The following is a 13,709-nucleotide window of genomic DNA, read 5'->3' as shown; positions in this document are numbered from 1 at the left end:
TATGTTCCAGAGATTTCGCTCCTGAGTCGAAACTGAACAACTCTTCGTGACCGCAACAGCTGTCTCTACTAAGGCCGGTGGTTTGTGATCGTATTTAGAAAAAAGGGTAAGTTTATTGAAATTATCTGGCTTGACACCATGTCTGCTGGTTTTCCGTGTTCGTTATGTAAGCCGCAAAAAGAGCACGAGAAGTTGGAAGCTAACTCACTACGTACCGGTGAGACATATATTTCTCTAGAACTGTTTCCCTCAGGGAAAAAAAAAATACTAGAAATAGATACATGTCGTTTTTAAATAATGGAATATATATTAGATAGATCCGAAATAGTCCTTTAATAAAGCTGAATAACTGAGGCAGCTAACTTAAGCTTCATCAACTTTGCTGACGCAGTTCAAGTTAAGCTAGCTCATCAGGCTGTCTGTCTAACTGTCAAATGTTTATCTTACTTTTGGGACTACAGCGCCACCTTTTGAGGCTTTGTTCTCCTTATATTTTTTTCTTTTAATTACTCAATTTTCCTGCTGCTTTAAAGCAATCAAACTGAGTTGGTCAAACAAAGTTTGTTAAAATTGTTTTTGGACAAATGGTTTTTTAGGAGTTTTTCCTTACCGCGAAGGGGGGTCTAAGGGCAGGGATGCCAGTATAGCTTAGTCAGTTTGTTAGTTCTTTTTAGTATTTTCCTATTGAACTCTTTGTATTCATGATCCTTTTGAGTTCATGTTTTACTTCGAAGCCCATCGAGATGACTGTTGTTGTGATTTTGGGCTATACAAATAAAATTGAATTGAATGGAATTCAAAGGTAGAGCAGCGCTCAAATCTCAATACACGGTCCACAAATGGACACAAATAGATGAATCAAACTTTGTGGCAATATGATACAGTCCAAATCTTCTACCTAATTGTAGACAATGTATTTATTATTCATTTATAAAACTATAAACAAAATGCCAACGAGAGAAACTTACTTACTGCCACTTTTTACTTTTATCAATTAAGCAAAGTCCTTAACATAGAAGCTTCAAACATAAAGACTTGGTATTCTGCGTCTTTAATATTGATTTTCCCCTTGTGGTTATTTGATTTAGGCCTTGTTTGCAGTCCTGTGGGGAAAAAAGGATTGTAATATGTTTATAGCACACAAAACGCATCCCTCCCTGTAGTTCCCCTTTAGACAATTGTAATTGGCCCGACCAGGTAGAAGCAAGCTTGTGATTGGACGTCTTTTTATTTGTATCATTTGGACTTTAAAGTCCCACTCAAATCATCTTTGTGATCTTTTTTAAAAGGTTCCCAGTGGCCTCGTTATTATGACGATGCCGTTTTAGTCACACACAACAAACAAACAAAAAACCTGTGTTGTTCTTAGAATTCACTTCTAAGTTGTGGGCGGGACCATTAGTGCGGAGTAAGCCTTCCTCCACTTCCCATCATCCATTTGTTTACACACTCATCTGCTAGTTTACAGCCTTTTACACCAACCTAACATTACCAGTGGCAGATGCCAGCCTTGACAAGAAAAACAAGGACGTAGATGGACGCATAGGAATGGAACGGCGAAGGGAGTGTGTGGTGTACTTTGGCACCTGTGTCACAAGAACACTAAGAACACTGTTTCCATTGGACTGTGTTTTTAGAACGGCAAAGGCAGTAGAGAGCACAACAGGAAGAGAAACTGACAAACTGTATATTAGAAGCCTATTATTTACTTCCAGATCAATTTGATATATTTTTACCAAGATAATCTTGTTTGTATCAGTGGTTTTCAACCAATACTGCTATTACTCCCAGTGCTGCATCTATTTTTTGATATATATCCATATCTTTTACATCCCTAAAAATATAGTCAATGGTTCAAGCCCCTTTTTTAATGTGCTCTTAATTTTTTACAACAGCCTAATTTTTTTACTTTAGTCATGTGGTCGTACTAAGCAGAAGTAGCCTTTACCATGATGGAATGCAAACACGCAGGTTTATTACACCATAAACCCACATCCAAAGATTTCTGAGAACAAAAAAAAAAAACATGTTAGGGAATCGAAACAAATCTCTTCATTTTAACCTTTTCTTACTCATTTGTCTGTCTTCTTTGTTTCAGTCTTGACAGCTGAGATCATTATCTGAGACACAACCATGGTTTGCATTCCCTGCATTGTGATTCCTGTCCTGCTATGGGTCTACAAGAGGTTCCTGGAACCCATCCTCTACCCGTTCATTTCCCCCATCATCAACTCATTCTGGGGAAAGAAGGCAGTCCAGAATACGGCAGCGGGTGATCAGAAAGTCTGTCAAGAAACTAATGGGACTTGCAAGGTAATCACGCAATAGTATGAAAATATATTTAAAAAAACAAACTTCTAACACTTTTAAAATTCACTTTTAATGTTATGAGTCTAAATAAATCCATAGAAGTGAAACAAAATATGTAATTATACTTTTGTCAGATAATTTATAGCATGCTTCTTTTCTAAAACTATGGTAACCAATAAAAGGTCTAGAAAGCAGGTGTTAAAAGACAATTGTTTGTGATTTTGCGATTGTTGTATTTTTGTCTTTCAGGCTGAAAGCAACAGTGAGATGACTTCAAATGGGTCTGCCTTAACAGCAGATAAGAAGACAGATTAACAGTTTAAAATGAAATGAAAAGATTCCTCTAATGTAAAATGGAGATGCTATGAATTAACTTATCAGTTGTGTACTATTGACTTTTTAAAAATGTATTCCCAGCTGTTGTTTTGCACATTCTCTATGTTTTATTACTGTATATATATTTTTCTTTAGGAACATTAACTTAATTCAATAAATTCCTCAAGATTGAATGTTCATGTGTAACTTTTGGTCTGATGACATTCTGGCATATTGTGCATTGTATTTTTTTTTGCAAATTATTTTTTTGGCTGATGGTTCTCTGCAATAAAATATTAGTCATTTTTGTGGTTTTCAGGGGTAAGCGAGGTAAAGTGCTGAAAAAATTCTCTAAAATAAAATAACCTTTTTTTGCTATGGTTATGTCACATGTATTTTTTGTAACCGTAGACTTCTTGTCCTCTTGTGTTCATCAACATTTTGACCTTTTGTAAAATTTCCCAAAAGCATTTAATGTTTCCTTGTCTGTAAATGACAGACACAGTTGTCTTCTCATCAGCCTGGGGGTCTGGTTTTTGTTACTTATCGCAAAGTGTGGGGGGTGAAAAATGCATTTGTCCTTGTTTGGTGTAAGAAAAAAACCACACAGGAAGACGAAAGCCCCCTGGTGTCTGCTGGTGGATCACCGTCAAGGAAAGTAAATGAAAAACGGAAATGGACTAAAAACGACTTCCGAGATATTTTAAAAAAAAAAGCTATAACATAATTTTTTTTTATCATATTGCATATTATTATATTTACATTTTATTATATTGCATAAATGATTGAAGTAGAACAGTCCACACAATTTTTTTCTTTCCCCCCTTTTTTTCTTTTAATGCGTTCATTGTTGCCATACTAAAAATGCTTCATTTAAAGATTATTTAAATTAATTTATTGTTGGTTTAAAAATAAGACTGGCTAAAACGGTCCAAAATTGAACTAAAGGGATTCTAAAAAATGCGTAGCGATGCAACGGGCTTACGTCATTCTGACGCCAGGGGTGGCGACGTGGAGAACATGGAGGACACGAGTGTGTAGAGTAAACTCAGCTCGGAATCAAACCCTAATTTTTAAATTGGCATTTAACATTTTTCGCCGATAAAACTGACATTGAGTGGGACGGTAACAAAGCATCACCACTGAACGGACGTGGGGGGCAGTGGACTGACCGCGCAGAAATAAACACAGGAAATTCTAATTTGACAGGTAAGCGGAGCGGTCAGCTGATGATGCAGCGGACGTTAGCCGCTTTAAGGCTGTTAGTCAACGATCAGCTGAGGAGACATGGTACGGAATTGGACCCACGTTTAGCTGTACATTGATTATATTTGACAACAGTCGTTTAGCAGAGTTAAAGTAACGAATACGTGTAATAATGGTCTGTTTACTTTGAAGCCGGTACTAGCTAGCCCATTTGGTTAACTAGCCAATAAAATTCAGGACACTGCAAAATTCATTCAATTATAGTATGCTAAATTGTCCATTGGGTTTGGGTGTAATTTTCAGAATAAAAAAATAACTTTTACTTGAAAACGTTTAACTATTTGTTCTCTGCAGCTAGCAGCACTTTCGTCAAATCCCTTATTGGTCTACTTGTGTGCTAAAGGTGTGTCATTCGAATAAAACAAAGCATGTCCTGGTTTGCTGCAATAAAGCTCACATTTATAAAAGCCTCCATGTCTTATTACTGTTAAAACTGTCAATAAGGACCCAATTTCCCCATTTGCTCAGACAGACAAAAAAGCTGTTTTATGTCTTTTCAGCTTTATTATTTTTTTGTTTTTTGTTTTTTTAGACTTGAAGCTGACCAAATCTTTTTACTCCAAGATTTGGCTTATGCCCGGCGAATAACATCTGACGAGGGACAAGTCTGGCTGGACAGAGTCGGCAAAGATGGGAGCCAACACCAGTCAGGTCAGCGACCTGTCCAATAACCACAACCTCAAGGCCCTGGTAGGACCTGAGTCCATATCTGAGAATGATCCCTTCTGGAACCAGCTCATCTCCTTCACATTCATCAGTCCCACTAGCAGGTAAAGGCACTTTTATTTTGTGCTGAGATGTTTTATCAAAAGGTTTCAATTTTCTGCTCTTGAACTCTGCCACCTTTGGCCATTTTTGTGTCTCTTGTTGGTTAAAGAGGATTTAATGTTGCTAAATCTATTCATTTTATTGTTAACTATGTGTTATCTTGCATAAAATCAACAGTTTGATTCCAATGAGGCCTTAGACTAAAATCAGAGGAGAGGAAGTTGGAAATGTCAACAGTTACGTTTTTCCAAGGAACTATCCAAGGTTACAACACAATATTTCCAAATCGTTGACAGCTAATTGAACCCCAGGCATTAATTCCCACTCCAATGAAAAATGGGTTTTTAACATGTTCTTGTAGCATTTTTCTCATGATGGAGAACATGTATAAGAAAATGAAGATTATAGCTGGTCCGGGTATTCCTTTTTTCAAATTGTTGCGAATCAGGAGAAGACGAGAAAATGCCTTTACATTACATTTTTTTGTTGCACTGGTAATGCTAGGTTGAGGGTGTGAGGGCCTGTAAGCTAGCGGTAGAGAATGTGAACAAAGGGATGGTGGGAAATGAGGGTAGGCTCACTCCACACCAAGAGTTCCACCCACAACTCAGAGGGGAATTTCTGATGAACTCCTGCCGCTCTGCAGAAACTATGTCCTAAAAAAAACACAACACAGTTTCTTTTTATTTTGGCTAAAAAAAAAACAAAATCATAATTAAAACAACACTGGGGACAATTTGAAAACGGATCAAAATCTGATCTGGGTGGGACTTTAAATTGAATGTTAACATTCTAAGCAAAAAATTGAAAGAAATGAAGCATCTGAAAGGGAAATACAAAGTTTACTTTATACTAAAATGCAATTTTTTTTAAATGAAATTTAACCTAGACTATTAATTTTCAAATTTAAAGAACAAACTTAGACAACCCCTGCAGTTTGTTCAAAATGTGTCAATGTCTAACATATTTTCAGAAAATGTAACCTTTAAGCTCAACTGCCCTCTGGACATTAAGGCATCTGTCTGGCTGTGTACTAAGGCAGATTTAGTGTAACCCCACACACAGAGAAAGCATGATGAATTTTTAAAACAGATTCCATCTGAGCTCATCCTGGTTAATGTCCAGCCTTTTTCAGGATGGCTGACGTCAAACATTTTAGCTTTGTATTGACAGATTGAAGAGATGTGAAGGAACTTTTGCTTCCCTCTCCCAAACTGACTGCAACTCCTGTAAAACGTTAATCTAGATAGAATGTTGTTTACATTCTGAAGTTTTAGTCACATTTCTACTAAGTAACTATGCAAAAAGAGCACAGGAGTAGTTGAAATCCAACACAAAGGTTTTAGAAAAATGAATTTAGTAAAGCAATCTTTAAGAAAAAGTTTAGGATACATTTGAAACCTTTAAGAAATGTTTGAACCAATGAATCATTTTAATGCAATTTTTACATATTTTTTGTCATTTTCTTATTACAAAAAAATAATTATTAAATTAGGTAAGCACATTTTCCATTTCATTTAGCTCCATCTTACTGGATCCCTGTTTCTTTTCTTTTCCAGTTATTTCTAAAATTTCTGCAGCCCTTTTGTCAACCACACTTCTGGTGCCATTTCCTTTTCTTTCAGGCATAAGTCAGTCACTTGTCCTCAATATTTATATACTCTTTTAAGGTTCATTTTCAGTGAAACTGCTCAAGGAGCTGTAACTTATGTTATGCAGAGATCATAAATTCTGTGCTGTGTTAAAAATAAGTGTATTTCCTCTCAATAATGTGTGAGGTGAGCTAGATGGTCTATTTCTGCTAAGTTGTGCAAATTATTTCTTTATCATAGTTGCAAAGACTTTACCATCACTTTTATGAGTTCTTTAAAAATGCAAAGTTTTCTTCAGTTTTCTTTCTTTTTTTTTTTCTTAAAAAAGTTAAGAAAAGTGAAAAGCCCAACTTATGGAAAAATCTTTCAATTGTTTCCATGAAAACATGAAAATCCTCTAAGACTTCAACCATCGTACAATTTGACTCGATTTAATGTTAAGGAATTGTTCCAAGTTATGTAAGCTGAGCTCTTCTGGAAATGCATTTTAAGGGACTCTCTTTTCTCCAAATGAATCAATAATTTAATTAGGATTTTTACACAGCGGCTGCACGGTGGCGCAGTGGTTAGCGCTCTTGCCTAAGATCAAGACGGTTCAAGTCCCGGCTGGGGACATGAAAAACTACATCAATGGGGGACCTTTCTGAGTGGAGTTTGCATGTTCTCCCCCTGCATGCGTGGGTTTTCTCCGGGGTCTCCGGCTTCCTCCCACCGTCCAAATAACATGATTCATAGGTCAATTGTTCAACTCTAAATTGTCCCTAGGGTTGAATGTGAGAGTGAATGGGTGTGTGATTGCGGCCCTGGGACAGACCGGCAACCTGTCCGGGGTGTCTCCTACCTTCGCCCACAAGTGGCCGGGATAGGCTCCAGCAGCCCCATGACCCCGAAAGGGATAAAACGGCAGAAGATGAATGAAAAAAATTAAGAATTTTTACAAAGCAGTGTATAATTCAGTCACACGAAATAATCCTGTCCTATACATTTGACATTATATAATATATATATTTTTTAAAATACTGTCCTTGTTTTGTTTTCGCAGTGGAGAGTCCAAGTTGTTAGAAGAGGCTGTCATTCCTCTGGCCAAAACCCTGAGTATGTTGGTTTTTTTGTGTATTTATTCTTTCAATGAACAATTCATTTGTAGATAGGTGCTGACTTTAAAGGAGAATTAGCAGTTTAATTGCAGTCCAGGCCTCTAATATATGCTCTTTTTATTGGCTGTTATATTTACGTTGTTAGTAGATCTATCATGCATGTTGTGGCTCAGCCATATTCAGAAATCTATATGTACATAGGGAGACATGATAATAAAAAGTAAAACAAGGGAATGTTTTCATGTAAAACATTTTAAAATGACCCTTTTTTTTCTATTTTCTTGTCTTGCTCTCTGTTATTTATTGCCCTATCTCCTTTTTTTGTCTTTCCTGTTGTCTTCTTTCCTTAGTTGAAAACAATCCCAGATCAGGAAACTTTAGTGCTCTTGTCAGAATTTTCCTCGGAAGAACCAAAGAACTCAAAATCTCCACAGAATGCCAAGAGTGAGTATGAAAACCTCAAATGAAGGATGAGGCTGGATTTCACCTTCAAATCTCTGAACAGATTCCATTTAGATTCACATTTTATGTCATTTCCGATTCAATAGTTTCCCTTTTAGACCCTTTTCTGGAAAAATTGTTTTCACTCCAATATTCAAAAGGAACAAATGTGGAACTTTAACTGATAAATATTCTAACTCCTACATTAAAACTAAAAGAAAAAATACATGCAGTTACTGATGATTTGATATTACATTTGAGATCTATTCCATTTATTACCCATAACCATGTTCTCTGCATTGAACAAATACTTTCACCAAACAGCCTTTTGAAAACGTGCCTGCTTTCTGTCTGTTCTGCAGCCAGCTGTTCATCTGGCAGGCCCACAATGCACTTCTCATGATTCGATGCCTTCTGAAAGTGTTCACCAGGGAGATGAGTGAAGAAGAGCTGCACCAGCAGTTCTCCTACCAGGAGAGGGCAGCAGTTTCCTGTGCAGGTGAGCTCCAATTTGCTGTCAGGGGTGGAAATACAGGCAGAAAAAGATGCAACGTTACTACAAAATAAGACTCGCATGTATAAATGTTTTACTGATGAGCAAAGGTTTGGACAGAGTCCGTTCAACGCTTTATATTGGTTCTGGAACTGAAATTCTGAAAATCCTCCATTTCTTTATTCCTCATTGTAAGTCTTGATTACAGACAGGGAGAGGAGGATTGATTAGAATAAAGAAGGAGAGTGATGGTAGAAGTGAAAAGCACCAATAGACCTAATAAAAAGCAGAAATGAAGTGTCAAAATTGTCAGAAATGAAACCTCTCTCTCAACTCTAGAAACGAGCAACGAGGACCTGCTTGAAGAGCTGTTGTCAAACCTCATCCACCTAATTGTGGAGGTTCCTCTGCTGTAAGTATCCCACATGATTGGAAGTGGCCTAAAACTATGAGGGGCCATACAAGTCATATTTCATTATGAACCACTCAGATCTATATTTCCATACATTCTGACTCTCACATACTCGGCCCCTCATTTAAAACTGCTGTGTCCTGCATATACCAGCACTGTAAGGCGTGGAAAAGTGCATTTAGATTCACCATATCTGTGACTGACTCATTGACTGGGACAAGTGGTGATTCATTTTCCTGTGCTAAGTGTAAAAACTCTCATTTTAACAGAATTTGTCCTTGAATTCTTATTTATTTTTATTTATTCTACACTGGAGCCTTTTTGTGGTTGTTTTCAATTTGGATTTGATTATTTATTTATGTATCAGTTAATATTTTTCTGGGTGGAAATTTGCACTTTTGCCTTCATTTTTAACTAATCTTGTGTATACTTATAATTTACAAATCAAGAAAACATTATCCGATAATGAACACACTCATAGGAAAAGCTGAAAATCTTTGTATATACCGTAAATTAAAAATGAGATCTCCAAGAGACTCATAAGACTGGGAGAAAATGCAGAAAACATTTTCTTTTCTTCAGGGAAATGAGAAATTGCTGAAAATCAACATTTCAGGATATTTTCATAAAAGCAAAATGAGTGGTAAGTTAAAAAAATAAGTTCAGCAACCAATATCTAACCTGACATTTACACCCACACACCGAAGTAATAGATAAATATTTTAGTAAGCGCCAGTGGCTTAGAAAAACGAGAAATGATGTGACTGACATTCAGTTATCCTGATAAAATATAAGACACAAGTGCAGTTCTGTTTAACCTTTCTACTGTCTGCACACATTTTAAAAAACTTTTACCAAAAAGGATTATTTGCTGTTACCTTGACACTATTTATCACTCTTTGCTACTTTTTAAAACTCTGTTCTGCACCCTCCTCCTTTATTTCCCTATTCTCTCTTTGCAATTCTCTTTTTGATTTTCTTCTGACATCAGACTTCGGTTGTTGTCCGAATACATCCATTGTTTCAAGCTTAAAGAGTCTCTGTTTTTCTTCCCTTCACCTTTTTTTTGTGGCAGTCGGCCCATTTCCTCTGTACGTGCTCCTGTATTGGGATTTTGGCCATTCTTCACTATGGCTTTAGAAATTCCACCTTCTTTATGGCTTTTCTTTCATATGAATGATCGTTTTTTTCTTTTTTTCTTTTGGCAAGTGCAGCGCACACAAATCCAAAAGCAGGAGTATTAACATTTTCATTTATTCAAAAAGATTTTCGTGCGGCAATAAAAAAATTTCTAAGCACCAGAATAAAAAATGGTAAAATATTAACCAAAACTAGGTAATTTCTACAAAGATTTCTAAAAATTCTTGTTTCTGGTGTTGTGTTTATGACATCTTTTATGACATGACTACATTGTAGCAGAAAAGGCTCTGAGCACAATCCAGTTTTAACAGCGTGACCCTGTGTTAGCACTATCTTCTGCAAATATTTACTTTCATGCAACTGTCTTTTTCCTGCAGAGACATCACCTACAGCATCCTGTTTGAAGCGGTGACCACATTACTGGTTCTCCTGTCCTATCAGCTCTTCCATAAGGACATCCTCCACGATGGAATCATCTTCCAGCACCTTATGAAGGGGCGATGGTGAGAGCAAGCACTCGTAATGATGGAGGGGAATATGCTGCTCTTAGGTCTGTGTTTGTGTGTCTGTGTGCTGTCACACTGTGAAAGTCACACACGTGTGATTTAAAAAAAAAAAAAAAACATTTTTATGAAAGGCAAGTGCTCTTATTTCACATTCACTGAAAAAATGGCTTAAAAATCTGTGAAGAAAAAATTCAGAAATGCAGCAATTTTCTTCTACTGCACTTGCATAAATCTGAAGCTATGCTCACACCACCCTCGTCAACGTGCGTTCAACCGGCCATTTCCGATTAATAAGTCTATGTAAACGCTTGTTTCGGTTTTCTGCGTTCAAAAATCTAATGTTTACGTAGCTACGCATGTTTATTTTACTAGCATTTTTGGGCTCTACTTATGAAACATATTGCCATTAGATATTGATTTGGTTTAACTGGTGAAACAGACACGGCGACGAGCCTGATGATGTCTGCGTTTGTTTTTCACATAAAGATAAACCAAGGTCACTTTTCTGATATGATGGTAATCCATATCCGCCATTGCAAGGACGCTAGCAATGAACCGAACCGTTTCCCGTGTGTAGGCCAACATCGTGAGATTTGCATCGCTTTGACATTTTGCACCGACCCATTTCCAGCTGTAGGTGGCAGACATGCGCTTGTAAATGGTAGAAACAAAGGAGAAGCCCCTCCTTGCCTGTCCGGTGTGAACATAATGGATTAAACACGTGTTTGGAGCGTTTTTCAATGAACGTCAAATGCCCGGCCTGTACAAAGCTTTACGCCAAAGTCAACCCCCTGCAGATGAAATTATTGTCCTATTCCAGAAAAAAATATTACAAAAAATTTTGTGTCAAGTAAAAGGGAAGAGAGAAGGAAGAGAGAATTTTACTACTGGAGCGGGACAACAGTAAGAATGAAAGGACACCAAAAATCATATTAAGTCCCAAATAGTGTTGTCATGTATCGTCGTTTGCTTAAAGAGAAGCGACAGATGCTTCCAGCTGCTGTGATTTTTCTTTTACAAGTGATCCTTGAGGTTTTCTAACGTAAGCACTCATTAACACTAATGAACGAGGTTAAAATGTGCTGTGAACTCATGAAAGGAATAAAAAATTAGTGCATTAGTGTTATCCTTGGAAGTTTGTTAAAGCTGCAGTAGCTTAGTTACTTGCAAGAAAAATCCGAATTGAGTGAACAAAGACATGAAAGTAGCTGATGTTAGATAAATGACAGCAGAATCTATATGATTCAGCTCATCACTTTGGGTTCCACCTATTAAAGCTCCAGCTTCCTTTATGGCTACTGTAAACAAGCAAAATAGATGCAAACCGTTTGGTCTTTCTTCTGTGTTACCAAAACCATTCAAAATGTTGAGCGTCTTATCAATTGGTTGTATGACTGATGATAAACAGAGGTGCAAATAGGCTCTTGGTCCTATCAGAAAAGCTGCCTACATATATTATTGGGAGCTTTTCTCTCTAACGTCTTTAAATGAAAAATGTGCATAACTTTGAGGATCCATCTTGTTGATGTTAATTTGAAGTATTTTTTTCTAAACCTGTTTTCCTCCCATTCCTCCAGTTTGTGTTTGACCAGCCGTCTGGTGAAGACCCTGCTGTACAATTTCATCAGGCAAGAGAAGTGCCCTCCTCCTGCAACCCACATCTTTGAGCCAAAGGCTGAAGGTGGCCTGCTTTATGGTCTGGCATCTGGCGTGGCGAGTACGATTCTGCACACACAAAAACATAAAAAAAGAATAATTAAGCCTGGCTCTGAGCCACATGCGGGGAGTCCAGTTTTAAGGGGCTAAGAAAAATGAAACCATGGCAGAACTAACCGTTACAAGTGAGATAAATGAAGTTTTAGTGGAAATTACTGACAAATCCTTATTTAAAGGGGAAAAACGAGCAAATGTAAGTGATGAGACCAGGATGAATAGAGCTCGTTGTGAATTGGAAACTTTTCGAACATTTGCTGGGTTGCTTAACTGTATTGAATGCATCCATGTATGCCTTTTAGTCTGAAAATTGTTCTTGGTTTTCCCCATGGAGAAATGCTCTTTGTTGGTTGTTGGTGGTAGATTCCTATCAGTGAGCAATCACCATTCAGCCCAGCCTGTCTGTCTGTGGCCAGTGATCGGCTTGATGAGTTATGGTGCCCTGTCCTGTTCTGTAATCCCCTAGAGCCCGTCTGTCTGCAGCCGCCTCCCTTATGCACACACACGCAGACCAACAAAGACACAAGCTCCCTTATACTCCCAGCTCAGAAACAACACTTGTTTTCTGTGTCCGTCTCGAATGCACATAGACACTGGATTTGTCCAAAAATACAACAAATGCTTGTTGTGTGATTGTAGATGTGCCTATAAGAGGAATTGTTGAACCATTTTAGAAGAAATTCAGCCAGATTTAAGCAAACTCCAGTAAAAACTTTACAATAATAGAGCTGCAAGAGTTCGAGTTTAGACAAACTTAAGTCTTGTAACTTCCTCTTTTTAGAAACGTGCACGGAAAAAGGCACAGCCCTAAACCCTAACATTAAAGCTGTACTTCTGAACAGCTAAGAAACATTAAATATCATTAAAAAGCAGGTGTTCCGTTCCATCTTATAAATTAAACTTACAGCTTTTTTTAAGGTTTGTCATATGTGCGTCATTCTGCTGTTGCAGCAGAATAATGCTCAGCACATCCTCACACACCACGCCATCAATTCCTGTCCTGTTCAGAATTTAATTCCCTTTAAAAATCTTTTTATTTTTATTTTCAGTCAGTCTCATTCTAATCAGCTGACAAAAGTGACCCAAATCTAATGTTTTCTCCTCGTCATTCACTGATGTTTTACTCTTGACTTCTTTGTCAAACAGTCATATTTGTTGCTGTGGTCTTCTAGGCACACTGTTGAGTCTCATTTTACATTTTGGTTATGAATAATATTTTAAATATTCATTTAAACATTTAGAACATGAATAGAAACAGTTGTATGAAACTATTTGTGCAACAGAAAGTAGTAAGAACAAAGTGTCATGGTGACGTAAACTTTTACGCAATCTGTTTCCCAGAAGAGTTTTTGGAGGGCAACACAGAGCATTTATTTTTAACTCCCATACTCTGTACTTTTATCTAACTTTGGAAAGTAAGCCTTGCTGGCATTGAAAAACATCATTTTTGCGTAAAGTACTACCAAATTGGCTAATTGCCATAAGAAGACCACATTAATTTATCAAAAATTTTATTAAATAAAGATATCAAAACAGTTCTCATGTTCTAAAACAATAACAGCTTCTTCTTTTTTTAACTCCGTAAGCATCATTTTCAAAGCTTAACTTTAACACAGAACATTTAAAAAGCGTATGTAAACAGATATTTATGGGTGT

General features: G+C 37.0%; 1 protein-coding gene across 2 annotated transcripts in view; it reads left to right on the top strand.

Annotated features, from left to right (window-relative positions):
• The first annotated feature begins 3,606 nt into the window (after window positions 1-3,606).
• The window catches only part of dym (dymeclin), a 44,486-nt gene continuing 34,383 nt past the window's right edge, over window positions 3,607-13,709 (top strand). Inside the window, exons 1-8 of one of the 2 annotated variants that reach the window (XM_023961045.1) lie at window positions 3,607-3,834; window positions 4,456-4,661; window positions 7,294-7,346; window positions 7,699-7,792; window positions 8,152-8,288; window positions 8,622-8,694; window positions 10,212-10,337; window positions 11,918-12,057. In XM_023961045.1, the coding sequence (XP_023816813.1) occupies window positions 4,522-4,661; window positions 7,294-7,346; window positions 7,699-7,792; window positions 8,152-8,288; window positions 8,622-8,694; window positions 10,212-10,337; window positions 11,918-12,057 (763 nt within the window). In that variant the 5' untranslated portion in view covers window positions 3,607-3,834; window positions 4,456-4,521. Of the gene's footprint in view, window positions 3,835-4,423; window positions 4,662-7,293; window positions 7,347-7,698; window positions 7,793-8,151; window positions 8,289-8,621; window positions 8,695-10,211; window positions 10,338-11,917; window positions 12,058-13,709 lie in introns of both variants that reach the window. The other variant, XM_023961044.1, reaches the window with a different exon arrangement.

Source organism: Oryzias latipes, chromosome 12 (assembly GCF_002234675.1).
Source record: "Oryzias latipes chromosome 12, ASM223467v1".
NCBI classification, from domain to species: domain Eukaryota; kingdom Metazoa; phylum Chordata; class Actinopteri; order Beloniformes; family Adrianichthyidae; genus Oryzias; species Oryzias latipes.
Note: the sequence above shows the minus strand (reverse complement) of the source record. Positions and strands in the feature narration are given on the sequence as shown.